Genomic DNA, 20,706 nt, shown 5'->3' with positions numbered 1-20,706 from the left:
GCCAAACATGGCACCACATCATTATGCCTCGTGCCCACAACCTTCAAATATGGTATATTACTGGCATTCTGATTGGGATACATGGGAGTGCTTTCATAATGCTCTCAAGTGCCACAAACTGGCTTTGTATTCTATGAGCATATTCTTGAGAAACTGTTTGATAACAGTTTCTCAAGAATATGTTCAGATGTTTACTGCCATGGAAAAATTGAGTATTAAACTTTGTTAACTTAAAGTTGAGTTTTTCTTTTTACTTCTTAAACTTTGACTTCATGAGGCTTTAAATTTAAATCAATACTTCATTAACTTCTCAGAAATAATATATTATTATTTTCTTTCCAGATACGAAAGTAAAGGTAAACAATGGGCTAAAAATAAACCTGACTTACCTCCGGGACTTCATCCCGATGATGTCGCAAAAGCTCAGGCTGCAAAAAATGCGACCGCAAACAAGATACCCGGTTTGGTCCAATCGGAACCCACATCCAAATCTGGCAAGAAAAAGAAGAAAAAGAAACAGCAGAATCAGACCGAAAATGGAAAAATGGAGCAGGAAATTTCGGAGAGACTGAATTCCGTTCACTTCACTTCGAGTAACTCGGTTAACATTGTTGATAAAATGGTACAGAAGAAAGGAGTTCAGCCGATTGCCACCGATCCTGCAAAGAGGATAAAAAATTTAAGGAAGAAACTACGAGAAATAGAAACATTAAAACAGAAATTAGAATCCGGAGAATTGATCAATCCGGAAAAAGATCAGCTAGACAAAATTGCAAGGAAATCCGAAATAGAAATGGAAATCCAAGAATTAGAACTGGAATTGGAGAATAAATAGTTGTTACATAAACCTCCCCCTTTTTTCCTTCTCCTGTAAAATGTTTTCGTGTGTATGAGTTGGTATAGTGTTTTTATGTGTATGGGTGCTCTAGTGAAGCTAATTTTTTGTACAAAACTATTTAAATCGTCACTTCTGCCACATATGATTTTATATATACACATAAAGTCTTGTGTTCCCCAATTTTTTTTCCTACCACATGGACCTAAGTTTTGCATTTGTATATTGTTATACAAACAATTTTGGACGACACTTTTTCTATGTTTTAGGAGAATTTAAATATTTACACACTAAATTTATTAATTACCATGAAATTTATGGTAATGTCAATTTTTGCAAGGCAACACCATAGATTAGTTTTGCTCTTTGAAGGTTTGCTATCAATTTGTTTGTTTTTTTTAATGTAACAAAAAACAATTCAATCACTTTTTGGTTTAACAATAGACAATAATCCAATGCATACTTAAGTTTCACAATATTGATGTAATTAACAATAGAATTTATACAGTTGAAAATATGCCAGAATGAAATTTGTCATTTTGTCAAATTAATGTATTTTTAACGATGTTGCAAATGAAACAATTTTTATTTTTTAAATTTTTAAATCATTTGACATTACATACTACTTTTTTTAGATTTAATGACTACTTACTGATGTAATTATGAAATATTCATATTTTCGAATTTGTATGAAAACCCCAACAAGCCAAATGGTTAAGTCATAAGATTACTTTTTATGCAAAGGTTTTATTTCTCAATCGCCGATCGTGTGGACTTGTCGGCATTCTTGCAAGTGGTGATTTGCTGATTTTTGTGAACTTAATGGTGCATTTTTGTAGTTTTGTGTGTATTCAAAGTAAATCCATATATTGTTTCAATTGCCGTGTTGTGAATGATGTGCTTACGTATTATTTGAAAACAAAAGCATATATACTTGTATATGCTTTAACAAAATTTGGTTTTTAATTTTATGGAAAGCATTTGGTGTGGAGCTATTAAACGAATCATGCCGTTTATTTTCACATTTTAATAGCAAGGTAGATTGCAAGAAGATAGTGTTATGACCAGATAGGTTTTTAATGTTCCCATTTATTATTTTAAAAACTGCATTATTTAAATAAGATAATGAATTCAGAATAAAATGTTAAACATTTGTGATTTCCCCCCCCTCAATTACTGATGTCTAATGGAAGAGGCTATGTTCTTGACCAAGGATGGGCAACCTTTTTCCATGTTTATGACATTTAAATGACATTTAAATTTTTGCTGCATACTTCTTTATTCTGGGAAATTAATATATTTATTCATGTTAATTATGAAACACAATATAGTGCTTTGACAATCACTTGGCTTTCTTTTCCCTTTTATTTAGTTGACTAAATAAAAGGGAAAAGAAAGCCAAGTGATTGTCAAAGCACCATATTGTGTTTCATAATTAACAAGAATTAAACGCGACACAGTTTCAAGTCATTAATATTTATTCATATTTTATACGACGTGGGTTGCAAAAATTATTAATGCAGGTCGTGGGTTGCCCATCCCTGTTCTTGACTGTTGCATAAAAAAGAATTTGTGTTTTAATGAATTGCTGTTTTTAATTTCTTGTTTTTAAATTTACGAGGAGGAAAATTCGTGTACACAATGTGTTTTCTATTTTCAACACCTGAACGTTTTTGTTTTTTCAGTTAAAACTAGTTGCACTTGTAACTAAAGATGTCTATTATAACACCATTTTGACTTTTTTTTTTCCAAAAATTGTTTCATATGCAGCTTTTTATTATTGTATGCCATGGTAAAAATTCAAATCTGTAATTAGTTTGTTAACCATTTTTGTTTTATAAAATATCTGTACTGTACATGTATATTTGAAGACGAAGTAGATAAATCAATGGTTAATGCTCAGGACAATATCTTTTTTAAATTAAACAATGAATGATGATTTGTTGCATACGATGTTAAAATTAATGCCGAGAAATTGCGACGGGCTGCCCGTTGCCCATTGTTGAATTCTGTTCGTCGACGGTAAAATGTAAACTAGTGATTGTGAACACGTCTACGAGAAGTGCACTCTCAATAAAGTTGTTGGCCAGTATTATTATCCAAAATACAGTTTCATTGTTATAAAAGTTTTTATAGCAATAAATTGCTGTAGCTTGTGAGTTGTTAGTTTGGATAGAATAATTGGAAATAATGTATTTGCATTGGTTTCAACGGATTGTTTTCTTCTGTAACTTTCCGGCGACCGGGTCCGATTTTTTTTCTTTTGTTTTTATAGGCATCGCCGACAAAGACTGCCAAAACTCAAACATTGAAAAGGGCACATCCGATTTCGGACAATTTTCAGTCTATGTATTTCGACACACGGAACGACAAGTTTTAATATTTTAAAGGACTTCATTGACACATGGACAAATGTGTTGGCTTTTAAAATAATTTTTACATCTGATTTGTATAGTATTATACAGTGAAGTGAGCAGACATCTTTTAACAATAAACAGTTTATTGAACCTGTGTAGTTTCTGATCATTGCATTTTCATATTGTTGCTACATTATTGAGTTAAAAATTATAAACCTTGTGAACATTTGCACACAATTAATGATTTTAATACTTTGTAACAAGTATATAACCTTTCACTTAAAAATTTAGAGCTTAAATTTTATAAAAATTTCAGTATCCTGACTAATATGTGCAATATACCAATGGTTCCTTATTGTCAAATGTGAATGAAGAAACAAGTTTCTAACATTTCCTGTTATAAAATTAAGGACCGTTTTCTAATTGCATCATAGATGTATCATATATTGTAGCTATTTTAACAAAATGTGCTGTTGATGAATAAAACTATTTTTTATGCTGATATTTAAAAAGTCAAGCATTTGTAGCACCCGGAGGAACACACATTTGTAGTTATGGATACTGTGTACCTGTTACTGCATCACAGAATGACAAATCAAAGAAGCAAATTTTATCATTTGTTAAAAAAGCCCTTTTTAATAATTTGAAATTATAAGTTAAATTTCAAAAATTAAGATTTCAATAGTAAAGTTAAGCATGAATGGTACAAAAGATTTTAAGCTTGACGTTACAAAAATGATGCATGCACAATCAAATCTTTTAAAAGATTGTCCCCACCAGTAGGCCAAGTGGATAAAACCACCGAATACTAGTAGTTAGTTGCAGGTGCGAGGCTGGCCACGTGGAGTTTGTAACACCTAAAAGGCCAGATTCCCCTAGAAAGTCTTCCCAATGGACATTGCCCACGTGTTGCTGTAACCAAATAAATTCATAAACCCTGTTTAATATTAGTCTATTTACCATACCATATAAAGTATTACAAATTTTGAATTTTTGTCAATTTTTTATTATTCAGTTTAATTAACCAATCTCTAGAAAATATAATCCTTTACAGAAAAGTGAAATGAATATACAGTATGACGGGGAAAACGTAAAGAAATTCAACAAGTAGTAGTCGAAACAATAATAATTTCTTTATTAAAACGAAAACTAAGGGATAAAAAGGATTTGAATCTGTATACCCATTTCTATATGAGATTAAAAGAATAGAGCAAGGTAAGAGTGGTCTTAAACGAAAAGAATAAGTTTCCGTTTTAAGAATCAATAGATAGGTTGAGGCATGTGAGGGTATAGAGCTAGTGGAACTGAGTTGAGCGCCACCTGTACACAGGCAAAGAAAACTGCTTCGAGAAAACACGTGCGTCTTTGGGTTGGATACGCAATGAAACGCGGTGCTCGTTTTCTACCTGTGATAATGAACCACAGCTTTCTGCCACACACAACTTCAAAAACTATTGTGTGGTCGTTTGTAGTGTTACCTATATTACTGCACCGCCAGGTACAAAGTTTTATTCGTTCCTAAATGAACAATACCCTGGGAGGAAAGAGAAACGGCTGGCTGCAATTTAATTTCTGAGGTTAATTATATAATGATGTGTTGCATTCTAACCAATCTTCTGTTATAAAATCTTAGTTGGCTCTATTTTAAATTTAGTTCTCTAATGTAAACTTTAGTAATTTTCTTTTTTCTTTTATATTATTTTGTTAATCTGACAGATATTAATTGGCATATGATGCAGTGGCGTGCCGTGACATTTGATGATAGGGAAGCTGTGTTTCTGTAAGAAGCCGACTTACAGGGGCAATCAATTAATTGCGCGTCAGGGCCCGTTCGTATTCGTTTGTTCGATAAGCCAGTAAAAACCGTATACTTCTTTAAATGTATTTTTAATAGATTATCTGACGTACTTAATAAATAAGAAAGTTCAATATAATTACCTCCGTTATTAGATTCAATAAATTCCCTACGCCCTCTAAATGCCAATTCTCTTTTCGAGAAAAAACATATAACATCTATTAATTTAGATATACCTATTAATCGTAATTATCTCGTTATAATTTTCAATATTTATTTTGTATTGTCTACCATTGTTAAATTCTATTCTATTTTGATTTCCAAATTGCTTCAATTTTACGAAAGAATCGTCATTCGTCATAAATTTTATCGTCAAAATGTCGAAATTTTTTGTCGACGTATTTATATTTAATTTAGGCATTGGTCTTTCTCTTTTAATAATGTTTTCTTTTTCATTATATGGTCTCTGAGCCAAAACTTTTTTAAAATAAATTTTTGAATCACTAGCCACGATATAAGGGCTAAAATTAAAATTATAAAAAAACTTACTTGGTAAAACAAAATGTGTGACGAATATACATACCTAGTACAAAAAATTCTTCAATTGTACGAATATACTTTTAAAGAAACTTATAATTAAATATAACTTTGTGAAGAAACGTACATAAAAATAACAAAATATTCTTTACTTTTTAAATCTTAAAACAGTCCACTTAGTGAAATAGCTCCCTACAAGTGGCTAATGAATGAAATCGGAAACTGTCCAGGTAGGTGTGTGCGTGCCAAATCCCGAGGGTGCCGATACCGGTCAATGTCAAATGCCTCTTTTGTCGCATCACTAGTATATCTCAAAGGACGCCACAGGGCTGTTGTAAATTTTAAACGTTTCTCACCATAGCTGTAAAAATCTAAATATGTTAAACTTAACAGATTGTCCGTCGTTCGTTTTCTAACTAATTCGTTTTAGGGCCAAGTGTCCACGAAATTTCCAAAATTTACAACTTTTCGGTCACTCTCATTGAACTGGAAAAATTTCTGTCTTTATTACATCTAATATTATGAAGAGATCAGTCCCCACTGTACTCGGCAAGAGATTGGTTCGGTTAAGCTTCTGTTTAAGTAAAATTTCGGTTCTTTCATCGGGGTTTTACTTATGTTTCTAATTCCCTAATCGCTTAATTATTTAACTACTTCTTAAATAGAAATAAGTCGAAACCGGTTACTTTGTACTTGAATATCTCTAGTCTTGGGAAAGAAGTGGAAAGAAATTTTTATGACAACCGATACATAAATCGTAAATTTAAGGAAAATAAATTCTAGAGCTTTTTTGTACCATTGTACAGTACGTCTCATTCATTAAATTTGGTTGTAAATGATGCTGCCAAAGTAACAGTTAATTTTTTAACACTGTACTAGAATTGTACACGTTTTTTCTGCATCCCCTTACAGATAGGACATACTAAATCGTAATATCACCGGTTTAGCATTGAAATCCGTAAGTAATATAAGATGGGAAAGCGGAATAAACGCAGAATAAATATATCAAATATTTTAATGGATTTTTTTTAAAACTCCTGTCAACTATACGGAACTATCATAAAAACAAGCCAGTAAACTTCTATCGGTTGGGTTAAGTTATAAATCTAGTCTAGGGTGGGCAACCTTTTTTATAACGTGGGCCAGAATAAATTTTACGTTATTTCCGCGGGCCGTAGTAGTTAATTGACGCCTTCTTGTGTGACTCGTAATTTTTTTAGTCTGCAAATATGAAATAAATGTAGTAATTAACTTTTTATTTATTTATTTCTCTTATCGTTTTCGAAAATTACAAAGAATTGGAAAAATAACTATTAATTAGTTATTTTTCCAATTTAATAATCTATTGAAGATCTCGCGGGCCGGATAGAAACTTTTCGCAAGCCGTAGCTGGCCCGCGGACCGGGGGTTGCCCGCCGTTGATCTAGTCTACTCATGATTCACATAATCGGGCGAGGGGAGCCGAATATCTAGCAGGCAGCGGGCTAACAGCCCACAACCGGTCCGGGATATAAAATTAGAAGCTTTGTGTGAAGCATCCACCAGCTAAACCGGGTGACGTTGGTGCTCTGTAAAGCGCATGCGCCAATGCCTATAATCTGACTGCTTGGAAGTTGACGGGTAGGAGGCTAACAGCTCAGAACCGGTCCGGGATATAAAGTTAGATGCTTTATGTGTGAAGCATCCACCAGCTAAACCGGGTGAGGTTGGTGCTCTGTAAACCGCATGTGCCAATGCCTATATAATCTGGCTGATTGGAAACACCTGGTTTCGACATTCCTTCCGCCACTAAATTATTCGAATATACAATAGCAACCTTATCGTATTTTTCACATGTAGTATAGAAATTTGTAAAAGATACATAATGCAGTTATAATAAAATATTAATTTTAATTAATGCAAAGCACGTTAAAATATGAAAATTTATATTTTATAAAATACAAGGGAAGGTCATTGGAAGGTGGAATCGGCGCTTCCATCGCTTCCAATGACGGCACGCCACTGATATGATGTGATATTTGAATTTGAGATCTGTGGAAGAAAGAAGTAAGAAGCAAAATTAGTATTTTGAGGAAATGAAGGTAAAAGTTCTCCCTGTTAATAGAATACTATTAGCTACTGCTATGGTCCTTATTGAAGCTCCTCTATATGTATGATTAGTTATAAATTTCATTATTTACCATGCAATGGATATATAATTTGCTTCTTCCACACCACGCTTTAAATCGTACAAAATTAAGAGTATAATAAATATTAGAATATTAATACTGCTCACTCCTAATGCTCTACAGCCATTTCTCGAGTTATGACGAAAAACTTTCATTAAAAAATTTTAAAAATGTATCAATTTTTTATAGTTTTTGTCAATTATATATCATATACATATAACGTATATCTCAGCGGATAAGACGATGTATAAATTTTCGTCGAAGTTTTATAGTTTTAGCATATATCTGTCCTACAAGACGACCCCCAAACTATCAACGGCCTATGAATTTAGTTTAGATCAGCAATCATTATCTGAATAATAATACTGTATAGCATATATGGAATTATGTCCTATTTGTAATTTTACGAATGAACAAATTTTATTTTATTGCGTCTGGCGATTTTTGCAAACATTCGCACTAATTCGGGCATTCGGGTAATGACTGACTATTCACAAAAACATTGTATGGGCTATTCTATTTTGTGCAAATACCCAGTGGTAATATTCGAAATAGTTAACAAAGGGTTCGCTAGCAGAAAATTTTTCCCTGACAATCACCGACAAACGAAATGGAAGTTTTGGCTAGAAATAAATACAATACCTTTTCTTGCGATATATCTAATAATCAGTGGCGTATTTGGAACGTAAGGGGCCCTGGGCGAAGTAACAATAGTATATTAGTGCTGTCGACCTTTTTTTTTTTATTTTATTTTAGGCAGAGAAACTTTTCACCCCGACTGGCACTGCTGATAATAGACAGATGTCATCATCTCTCGAAATACAATATTCTTTTTATTTCGCTGGCCATAGCCCGACACGTATTCCACAGCCATCTTGTATTATCTCGCGCGCGTGAGATTATGAGATCTCTCTTATGACTGGATCTAGTTTCAAGAACTCTCTTGAATCGATTGCGATTAAACCTCGTTTCGGTCGAGATTGAAACGGTCGAGAGAGATCGCACCAAGGCATAGTCCCCGACCTTGCTCACAATCTAGATTGAAATGCTCGGTGCGAACGGGGTATAAGGCTCTAGTAGTATTACAGAGTATAATACGTATATTTTAATATATTAAAAACAAAAACAAAACCACTGAGAAATGTTCCGTGTGTTTAACAAGGTTCGGAAAACTGAAAATTTTAACAACGGGTTCGGGCGAACCTGTGCGAACCCGCTGAATATCACCACTGCCTACATATCTTTTGATTTGGTTTATAATAAATATATGAACATTCAATGATTTTTTGTCATAGTTATTAATTATTTTAGAAACTTTGTTAGAAAATTGTGTTACCCTGTGACAACATTCCCTGTCTAGGGGTATGTTGTCACAGATTAAGGTGTATATTGTCACAGGGTGTAGTCTAAGTTTCACATTTCCTGAGTTTAATCTTGGTTATGTTAAATTATGCGTAATATGACATTTACTCGTGCCAATTCTATGAAGAAAATAGACCACTGATTTATTATTTATTCTGCAAAAGACAATTAACTCGAATCTTTACATATTGTCTTCAGAGTCACAGTTGTGACAAACATAATACGGATTTACATCCGTACATAGCTCGTGAGACCAATTTTTACATCTGGTGCACTGAATCCATTTTTCCTTGATGTACCGTATCAACTAAATAAAGATAACCGATGAAAATTTGCCATGTGTCTTCAAAATACACTATAAAGTTAGTGTTTAAAAAGTCAAAACGGGGTAAATTGTCAGTGACAAGTTGCCCCAACTGAACTTTCTTAATAAACCAGTTCGTAGTTTCTAATTTCAAAGTAGAAAATTCGATTGCTCATAATGTATATATATATATTAAGGACCCGCCTAATAGGAAATATAGTTATTATTCACCTTTAACTAATTGCAAGTTTTCAAACGGCACAAGACATGACACATCAACATTTACGCGATTCGCTGTAAATCTCCTATCCGCCAACTAACGGAACACAACACAACGGATATTATTCGAATTTTGTGATGACATAGGCGAACGGTAAACGAACCTACTCCTAAATGACGTGACCGTTCAGTTTTGATTATATAAGCGATATTTGCACCGTGACAACTAGCCCCGGTCTCCGTTACTATTATTCCTTATTAAAACCTGACAATTCTTACCATTTACCAATGATCAGTGCTGTACTACAGGTGCACCCGCACAGAGTCCACTTGGAAGGAGGACCCAAAATGCATGTATTTGTTTTATTATTTTCCCAAACCTAATTAATTAAGGGGTCTAAATGCAAATTCGCACAGGGCACAGGAACAACTAGTTAGACGGCCGGATGGCCGAGCGGTAAAGGTGGCAGCCTACCGCTTTGGGGGACCCGGGATCGAATCCGAACGGGTCGAATAATCCCCAGGAATTTTTCGGGGGGTGGTCCGTTCGGATATGTCGGGCCCCGTCCCTCACCACCCGGTCGCCCCATTGTGGGCCTGGCCGAACCCATAATGGGCCTACTAAAAGAGGCCCTCTTAGTGCCCACCGGGCGGAAAGAGTTAAAAAAAAAAAAAGGAACAACTAGTTATGGCACTGCCAACAATAACAACGTTTTCGAATCGACGGTTCTCATTTTGTTTGTTCGTTATGAAACTTAAATCATTGCAAAGTGTAGTGAACGTGACATGAAAAAAAATTGGAGTTTTAGGGTTAATGGTAGGAGAACTTTGCCACAGGGTGGTAAGGAGTAAGTATAAAAAATTTCATATATATATTTTAATATTTGTTCTAATTATTTTTCCCTCGGTCATGTCTGTTAGAGTTATTATAGATTTAAAATACTCGATCCTAATTTCATTATTTCAGGAATCTCACGGAACTTTTTCGATTAGTTCAAAATTAAATGGAGACCGTTTACCGTTCGCGGCAATGCCGAATTAACAAAGTGAAAAACGGTTTTGCAGTTTGAAAAGAACTGTTTAGGTAATCGCTGCGATAGCAGATTTTACAGTTCGAGTAAGCAACTTTTCGTTCGAACTGAAACGATGCGACGCCATTAGAAAGTGATCAGTGCGAAATATGAACGCGGTTACACCAACCACGTTTATATTTCGCACTGATCCCAGCACCTATCAGTTGGGCATCTGCACAATTACCCAGCACCTATTAATTGAGAATCTGGGAAACGCTTAGGCTAACGTAAATATGTCACTTTCGATAAGTACGTAAAGTTTATCAAATCGAAATGTAAGTGAAAATGCTTAAATACTAGATTTAGTGTCAAAGAGTTTAGTAGGATTGGAAACACGTGCTCGCAAACAGACACACGCGGTCGTCATTACATAAATCACATTGTAGATAGCACAAAACTGCATTGTTTTTAATTTAAAATTTGAAAATCGGAAGTGTGAAATGATTGCAATACCTATTTTTACCGTATGTATAAGTAGATGATAAAGGAAAGTAACACCGTGATCTATCATAGCTGAAAAAATAAAACGATTAGTCTTCCGGACTAATAGACTACATGTAGCAGAGTGGCGCAGTGGGAGCGTGCTGGGCCCATAACCCAGAGGTCAGTGGATCGAAACCACTCTCTGCTAACCGTTTCGTTTTGCTACTTTCTCCATCGAAATCATTCATCGTTTTGAGCATTTCAATTTCGTAACGCATTGGAAATTTTTGCTTTTCTTAAGGTCGAGACGAATGAAACCGGCTCCGTTATGCTTGATGAGCGAGAGCCTTGTTTCTTTCGTTATTCGTTCGAAAACAGAAACGTTTGGCCGTTGCAACGAGTGAAAACGACGTTTTCGTTTTTATTGCGAGTTTTTCTCATTCAGAGATTTCAGTTTACGGATACACGAAAATATGTGTTTCACAAAAAGTAAAACTTCAATTTAAAAATCGCATTAAAAAATTACAGATCAGAAACAACCATATTACTGCAAGAATTGGACACTTCCAAGTTAATCGAGTAACTGTTACTTTATTTTTTTAAAATTAATAAAATAACTTAAACACAATTCGGCGAAAATATTAGTGTTCTGTTACAGTAAGCAGAACAGTCGTTACGTGTGTGTCGAAGATGAATTCAATATAAAGTGAAAGAAGTATAAATTCGTAGTAAAGCAATTAAGTAAGAAAGAAATTGTTCTTTTCGCAGCATCGTGGAATTAAGAACCCTCTGCTATAAAACAGAACATCGCAACTGCGAAAAATAACGCGTCCGCGTGAAACTAAAATACCACGTAACACAAATATTGAAATTAGTGCTTCACCATCGTTTACTATCTGACAATGCCGTGACATGATATTGCAATTATCAAGTACAGTGACATGATATGCAAGTATCAAGTATAGAATTTTAACAGCGTTCGACTTCTGATGATTATAGCTGGTGATTCCAAAGACAGAAGTGTAATGCATAAAATAATTATTAAGGTCAAATTATTCTTAATACGAGCAGGCCGAAAATCCAATTGATCTTGGCAGGTTCGGCAGTTGTAGTCATCGCTGGAGGTAAAGTGTGCAACTATTGATCGTCGATCGTCGGCCAATAACTTATCTGCGAGAATTTCAAGAAATTTCGAAAAGCAGTCGTTCGAATTTAAAATGAACCGCGATACTGAAATCTGCAAGCTGACGATTAACTGCTATCTGACGATAAACGTAAACACACCCGTGAAGACGCGTGAGTTTAAGTTGTTGGTATGTATAGGGTCGCACCGTTAGTACTCGGCGTACAACTTCGGTCGTACATATTCTAAAATTGGAACGATACAGAGAAGATTAGCATGGCCCCTGCGCAAGGATGACACGCAAAATCGTGAAGCGTTCCATATTTTTTTCATCCAAATATTCGAATTGTTTCCGCGACGAAACGAAACGAACTTCTCTTACCAGGCGAGAGTATATCAGAAAACAGACGATCTCCATTTTGTGAAAACTTATCAACGCTTTCTTCCTATGGAAAAGTCTGTGTGGATTTAAAATTAATATTCGAAATATTTTTCTGCATAAATTTAAGTCATATTCAGGAAATACGAAATAAAGTATTGAAACTTTAAAAAATCGAAATTATACAAATTGAGTTTTGCATCATTACAGATATAAGCCTAATTTAAAGGCAAGGTCATATTAAAACATTCCTTGCGTGTTTATTTTGAAAATTTTAAAAAGCTTTTAACATTCTGTAAAGTTTAATTAAGTAAATGGCGGAAAATTAAAAGATTGAAATAATTTGTATTTACAATTACACTCGAATTTTTTATAGATCCTTCTTAGATGAAAACAAACATTCATAGTAAAATAAATGCTTCAGTTAGACGAAGTGGTGAGGGAGAAACTGGTTATGATACACGACGTGTTTTTCATTGAAGTATAAAAATTGAAGTTAGAAACACCGAGTTATGAGCATATTCAAAATCTGAGCGTGCAGTCAGCAGCTCTCAGCACCTCTGTTCAAAATCTGAGATGACTTCCGGTTACTTCCAGCAAACTGCAAGAGTCTTTTTCGGTGCTCGATACACCAGCAAACAAGATGGCAGTCACCACGAGGCTCTTAAGAGCTCTATTTTGAGTTGACAATAATTTTGAATTAAATTTATTTCTGGATGAATAAACCCTGAATAAATTAAAATTTGGTTAGTACATTAGGCTAATCGAATATTTTAATATACTAGTATATTTATGTAAGACATCATATAACTTTTTTTAGTTTTTAAAGTATAATCTTAAGACTGATTTAGTTATTTAAAACTCCGCGGAAATTTAAAAAATTTACTCTCTCTTTTCGAAATATTAATTTTTCATTAAGCTGTTCTCGTTAAATAAGTTCAAAAATAAATTTAACGTAACGTGAAGTCCACATCGTTTGCCATTCTTCTTGTTTTTCTTTTCCGATATCCCTGGCAGTTAACATTTGTGTTCTCTCGAAAACTCCAGCAGTTGCATCACTTTCGGCAGCATCTCGCTAGATTCACGCTGAGATTTTAAATACGCTTCATGTGAAACATGGGGGAAAACACCCTCTCAATTCTCACAGAACAAAGACAAATATATATATAACAAATTTAATAGTTTAGAAGAAAATATAATGTAGAATCGTTTATACTTAATTCGTTTTGATTATATATAATACAGTTATACAGTATATTGTGTAATTCAAAATCGTCTACTACTTCATCCACCAGTTAAATACGCAAAGAATTTTAAACAAAGTAAAATAGAATTAAGAGATTGATTGGCTCAATGCATTGGAGCTTGAGGGCCTCAATTGCTTGCTAGGTGATGTGTTGTTAAACTTGAGCTTATAAGAGGGCCTCAATTTTACTCCTGCTTCGAACCCTATAAAGGATGTCAGCAAGAGACAGGAAATGATCCTCCGGCCAAAAATATCGAAAAAAATTCATTTCCTTTTGCCATTTTTTTAAAACAAATTAAATACTGTGGTACCTCGTACTTCGAACGACTCTAACTTCTAACACTAAATTCGACAAAAATTTACCTTGGATTTCGAATGATGCTTCGGAGTTCGAACTGTGCATGCACTGAAAAATGCGCTCGAACCGTAAACGTAAATCATCTCTCGCTCTCGCATTACACTCGTATGTTTTCAGTGCTTTTTCGCTTTTTTTTTTTTTTTTTTTTTTGTATGTTTGGTTATATATACAGCGTATCTTTTGAATGCCCCGTACATTGTTTATCTGTTAGTTCAAAATTTCCCAAACGGAACTTTTTAAACCACATTTGCATATTCGAAGCTTAGGAGCATCTTCCTCATACACATTACGAACTTTTTTTACTGTTTGTACGGCGTTAGATCCTTCCCGAAATTCACAAAGAGTAGCATGCCGGAAATGCTTTCTAACTGCGGACATTTCGACTCGATTTTATTCAAACAAAATGTGAAGTAAAAAGTTTAAAATAAACTTGTAAACAATGATGTGTTAAATTTCAAGACTGTTATAATTAAATCACACAACTATGTTGAGTAACGGCAGCTGTTAAAAAGAGACAAAAACTTTTTGTTCGACTCAATATAACTTTTACTTATTAACTATGAAATCCGAAAAAGGATGTAGAAGCAACAAAATCTAAAAGGTTGTAATATCGATAATTAAAATAAAAAAGAAACTTATCGCGAAACATGAAAGCGACACGTGTAGCGGATGTGGCGGCCATCTTTAAGATGCCGAAGTCGGCTATGTGCGACCGGTAAATGTAATTTTCAGTTTATTATACATTATTTACGTATTTTATTTACTGTTTCGTGTTTTGATTTATTATTAGGACATTTAATTGTGTCGTTTTTATCTTAAATTATGTGTATTTGTCGTTTCAAGTTTATCGAAATTAATATTGTTTAGGATCTGGGAATGAGTTAATTCGCTTTTCATTATTTCTTATGGGAAAAACTGCTTTGGACCTCCAACAACTCGGAGTTCGAACAACCTCCTGAATTGAATTAAGTTCGAAGTACGAGGCACCACTGTACATACAATGTTTTTATTGATAAAAAGTAGACTTAAGCAATTTTATTTTTTGTTAGTAAAAATAATAATAATTTATAGGCGTTGGAAATATCGCGGGTCCCAAAGTTTTCTCCGGGCCCGGGGAAAAAGATCCTCAGCTCTCCCCTTCTCGATGACCCTGGGAAACACTACCATATAACGAGAAATTATTTGAGGGGTTAGTGTATCCAAGGTAGTGGGGATGTGCATAATGAGGGGCGGATAGTGCTTGCGCATGAACACTGAAAACGGCGACGCCGCGCGGCGTTTGGAAAAAGTAATTTTGGAGAGCACGAAGAGATAAGACGTTGAAATTAATGTTGATTTTTAGAGTAGCAAGATCTACAATATTATCGAGCAATAATAATCGATGAAATAAAATTTGTAATGTTATAAGCCGATAAGTGTGGCGAGTTGAAGAAAATTTTCATAATGTCAGAAATTGCAAAGGAAATATGAACAGAAATGTAAGAAACGTATATCATTGGAAAGAAAACTTCAAAAGGAATCAGAAAAGCCCAAATTTGACCAAGATCGAACGATGCAGGTTGTATAGAGAGCGTAAAAAATCGACCGTGTCAACACCGGGGGAACAACCCACCCCCTATTTTTATAGTCGTACTCCACTGTGCGTCGTATCGATGTTTGTAAAAATATCTCGACTTAAGGATACGGTGTAATTACTTATGATGTTTCAGTACCACACGAAAACTAAAAATAAGTCATACATTCAACACCTCGTTATCCTAGAGCAAAAGAAAACAAAGACTATGATAAAAATAAGATCAGACCGGGAATCAACATTAGTATAAACAAGTTTTAGAGAAACTGAGGGAACAAACGAAAATTTTTATTTCCATTATTTTGCTATAGGCCTACAAACTATAGAGATACATAAATGAATAACACACGATTGTTTCTTCAGGTAATCAAAGATTATTTATTCCTACAAAAAACATTTTCGGGTCTACTAGAGTCATCATCAGTTTGACATTTCCATGCACTTTTCTAAAATAGCAAATTTAAATCGTCAAACTAATGACGTCTCTAGTAGAGCCGAAAACGTCTTTTGTACGAAACTTTTGTAACCTAAAGAAACAGTTGTATATTATTAATTTATCAATATGGTACCAAGTTTCGTTAACTTTATACAGATACACTTACAAGTTGTTAATTAACGATTCTACAATATTAATTTTGTTGTAGTATGACGAGTCGTTTATTCACCATCGTTATCAATACAAGACTGGAATCATTTCCATAATTCAGAGGCATACTTTCGTGTTAACAATTTTTTTGAAGAACCACAAGACCATCGAATTTAACAGATGCATAAACAATAATTTCAATAAACTGTCTAGAAGTTACACAATTAAATTGTATAGCTTTTATATTCCTTTCTATTCTAAAGATTCTAAAAATAGCTGCAATCTCAAAGACTAAACTTTTCATAAATTGTTTGATATAATAATCTAATTTTCTATTGGATAAAAATAAAATAAGTTTATTTTATTTAATTGAAACCATCTGAAATGGAAAAAGTTTAGATGATAACTGTCAAGGTTAGAAAAAAATTAGTGATTAGAAACAAGAGGAAATATATATAATATTCGAAACACTATTAATATAGCGACATTTTTACGGTAATTAGGCTGTCTCAAAAGAGTTCAAAGCGTTTTATTATAGTTTTGTACAGATATGATATTTGTTGTTCAACAGACAATTTACAGCATATGAATTTTCAGTTGTTGCATTTTTGTCAGTCTTGTTTGAGTAATCTTGGGTTAACTCAATTTTGGACCACCCTTTTTTCTAATTAAACTTATTTATTTTTATATTGTGAAACATGGAAGTGCAGGTGCAACTAGATTTCTATAGATTGCTACAAATAAAATGTTAAAAACAATAACGATAATTCGAAATTATTAAAAAAATTTTTTAATATGAGGCTAATCCAATACCCGCAAAAATGACAAAGTAGATATTATTATTGTCAAGGTCAACAGATGGCATTACCAGCAATATTGGCATCATGATGTATATTTCAGAATATGGCTAACACTACGCTGGCAATAATAATAATTTGTCTTCAAATATAAGTTTTGTAAAATAAAATTATTTAAGAATAATCTTGTTAATTTATATGATAATGACGCTACAACATACATTTAAGGGTGCCTTAATGTTGTCAAGTTATAGGCTATGCATTTTTACATCACTCTGATGTCATTCTTACATATTTAGTTACGAGATAAAAATGGTGTCAATTTACATAAAAACCGTACACTATTTTAATAAAACGAACACGTCTTTAATTTAAATATATTATTGATCATGCCAAAGTATTCTGGTAAAAAAATAAACTCGAACGAGCAATTATTTATTGTGGCATCGTCACAATGCCGAGCTGAAATTTTTAATCATATTCTTAATTTATTTAATTTAAAATGTATGTTCGCAAACTCAAATTGGTAGTGTCTTGCCCCTGTACATCATACTTTTCCTTTAGCAATAGAGTCATGCCGGCCATCTATCTAAATCCATAAAATTTTTGAATTTAATTCACGTGACGTCCGGTCTAGACCGGAAGTTAGTATATATTTAATCGGGGCCTCCTGAATCTAAGCTTTCCTTATCTGGTTTTGAATTTAATCTATCTAACACCATTCTGGAGATTAAGGAAGGACGCACAAACAGATGGAGGACAGTGGGGAATTTATGTCTACAATTTTTCAAATTGCAGCCCAATAAATTTAAAAAGTTCTTACAAATTTCGAAATTTAGATAATAAAATAACGAAATTATAGACCTATCACCTCTCACAAAAAGTGAAAGTAACGACTAATAGAGAAAATAGCTTAACATTGTCCAGATTATATTCGAGTTTAACTAAAGCTAAATTAAATAGTGCAATTATGGAAATTTCAATAAAAATGGTTTATGGAGTATATTGTTAATTATTTATTATTAATAATTATTAATTAAACATGTTAATCTTCAAAACACCAATCTTGAGAGGCACAAGATACTTGCATTATAATAATGAAAATATTCATATTTATCCAGAACAGAAATTTTCAAATTCTGGCAACATGGCTCCAAATACACGAAATACTGAATGCAAATACGAATTACTACTACCACTCTAACTGCATTTACTATAAAACACAAAAAAAAATACTTCCAAAAACCTTTAATATGCAGTTAAAATTATCAAAACAATCTAACGTTTTCGGTCAACTTTATTAACCATCCTCAGGATCGAACAAGAACCGTTATTTCGAAAAATTCTATTGCCAAACATACAATTTATAACGTTTTTGAAAACCAAAGCCGCGCAATCTCAACTCGCTTTTTTACAGACACATATCGGCCGCTTTCCAAGCCAATGGGACCCTATAGGATTCTCTAAAATTAATACTTTGCTCTTTTTCACATACGAATCTCATATGACACGAAAATGCCATTTCCTTCTATGGACACTAATTGTTTAATACTATCATAATGAAATTATTTACACTTATTTCGGACAGGAATATTCTAAATTCGATGCAGAAAGCACATGCCATGCCTCTGCCATAAAGACGGATTTTCTTATTCTGTGTCGAATTTCTCCGCATAAGACAGGAATAGGTTGGACTTGCACCTGTTAAATTCCGTCTAAGTCCATGTTTCCATGCCAAGTAAGATTCACATGACTTTTCTTGTGTGGCTTACGAACAGTTGACTCTTTCAAAAAGTCACAACTAGTATTTATGAGTTTTATGAAGGAGTAACATTCTCCATAGAATTGATACCATTAATGCCAGTAAAACTAACAATAACTTAATATAAATGAAAATATTTCATAATATATAAGGAAATTCATACTTTTAATAAGAATTTCAAATAAAATATATAAAATACCCCCTATTTTGTTTTCAAATATATTTTATAAATACTATTAAAAATTTTCGTCACTTCATCACGGACATATAGTATTTTGCAACTTTTGAATTTTTTCCGATGCTAAAAAGAAGATTAAATTGAGGGAGGTTAAGTTAAATTCATTGTGGTGGAAGACATTAAATCACAATGATTAATAAGTTTCATTTCAGTCCCTTTCATTGTAGACTAGAATCATCCATAATGGGCTTAGTCCATTAGGGATGAAACTAATCTACAATAATTGATAAGCATACAAGTATATTGAATTATACGATTAAAGCTTCGATTCAAACTAAAAGTTATAATTAAAATTAACATAAGGTGACGCCTTTTGTCTCTATTTTTTTAAAATTGTTTTAAGGAGTAGAATATTTATTATTTTTGGACAGTTAAGCAGTTTATAATGAAAGACCAGCGTGCGCTTATTATTGTGATTCCTGATGTAAAAATGAATAAAAATAGAATTTTATTCTTTACTTAAAAACAAATATCGTAATATTTAAAATTTTAATTTTGAGAAATGTAGAATGCAACTCTATAGATTCTTTATTCGATTAGAGCTTAGCAAATTGTATTATTCTATTGCATATCGGATTTATAATTTCGGATAATGCTATAAAATTTTATTAGTCTTTTCAAAGGAGGTTTGGATTGACTACGTATCGATCTACATATGAATCTAGTCAATTCAAGTCTCTATACAAACTACTAGGAAGCTTTTGATCCTCTTTGTGCCTGGATCTTACGAAAAACTCTAAACTATATTAAAGAAGATCGAATCTTTGGTATAAATTAGTAAATAGGGTTTTTAAATATTTATATAAATAGTTAAATATTTGTAGTATTAATTTATTTTTACTAAACGTGCGGCATCATCTTTTCTCTAGAATATTAACGAACTAAAAAAAGAGAACATTTTGCTGTCTTATGCCAAACAGAAATCTATCGTATAGTTTCGAATTTAAAACGTATTCCACTCTTAATAATAATTAGAAATAAATATATTTTAAAAGTCTATTGAAATGTCAATAACGTATTTAAAATAAACGTATATAATTTTTCATTAGGCTTATATACAGGCTTTTGAAGAGTGAAAAAAAATACCTTAAATTTAGTCTTATTCTAAGTTTTAAGTTCAAAAACACGTAAAATGTATCTTAAATTCGAAACTATACAGTGCATATTTTATACGTCTACATTTATTTCCTTTCTTATAATATATTAATAATCTTTTTATCTTTGTATTAGTTTTCCGTTAGGTGAGACATTTCCATTCTGCTCAGGCAGTGCTTCATTGTGACATATTTTACTGTTCTTTCACATTCGCATATTTGTCTAACAAAGGAAGATTTAAACTTTCGTTTGAGGTTCTTTCCCTTAATATGTCCCACAGCAAGCTGTTGTAATCGCATAATGTGTCCCCACTACACTAATGTTAGTTTTTTTTATTACTGAAAATTATTCTCCAATTTCTCTAGAATTGTTTCATTTGGTTTCTATTATATCCAACTACTCGTACTTATATATTACTTTTCTTTTTGTTATTCTCTAAAATATTTCATATATTTATAATAATTAGACTTTTAGTT

At 32.9% G+C, this 20,706-nt stretch overlaps 1 protein-coding gene and 1 non-coding gene across 5 annotated transcripts in view; both read left to right on the top strand.

Annotated features, from left to right (window-relative positions):
- Pym (partner of Y14 and mago) overlaps positions 1 to 2,100 on the top strand; it is a 64,373-nt gene extending 62,273 nt beyond the window's left edge. For all 4 annotated transcript variants that reach the window (XM_067268865.1, XM_067268864.1, XM_067268866.1 and 1 more), the window contains exon 4: positions 343 to 2,100. In XM_067268865.1, coding sequence (XP_067124966.1) covers positions 343 to 835 — 493 coding nt within the window. In that variant the 3' untranslated portion in view covers positions 836 to 2,100. The remainder of the gene's footprint in view (positions 1 to 342) is intronic.
- A 10,318-nt stretch (positions 2,101 to 12,418) lies between these two features.
- LOC136974121 (U6 spliceosomal RNA) lies at positions 12,419 to 12,524 on the top strand. The gene has a single exon (XR_010880601.1). It is a non-coding gene; the product is annotated as a U6 spliceosomal RNA (small nuclear RNA).
- The last annotated feature ends 8,182 nt before the right edge of the window (positions 12,525 to 20,706 follow it).

Source organism: Centruroides vittatus, unplaced genomic scaffold (genome assembly GCF_030686945.1).
Source record: "Centruroides vittatus isolate TY-2023 unplaced genomic scaffold, ASM3068694v2 contig_341, whole genome shotgun sequence".
NCBI classification, from domain to species: Eukaryota; Metazoa; Arthropoda; class Arachnida; order Scorpiones; family Buthidae; genus Centruroides; species Centruroides vittatus.
Note: the sequence above shows the minus strand (reverse complement) of the source record. Positions and strands in the feature narration are given on the sequence as shown.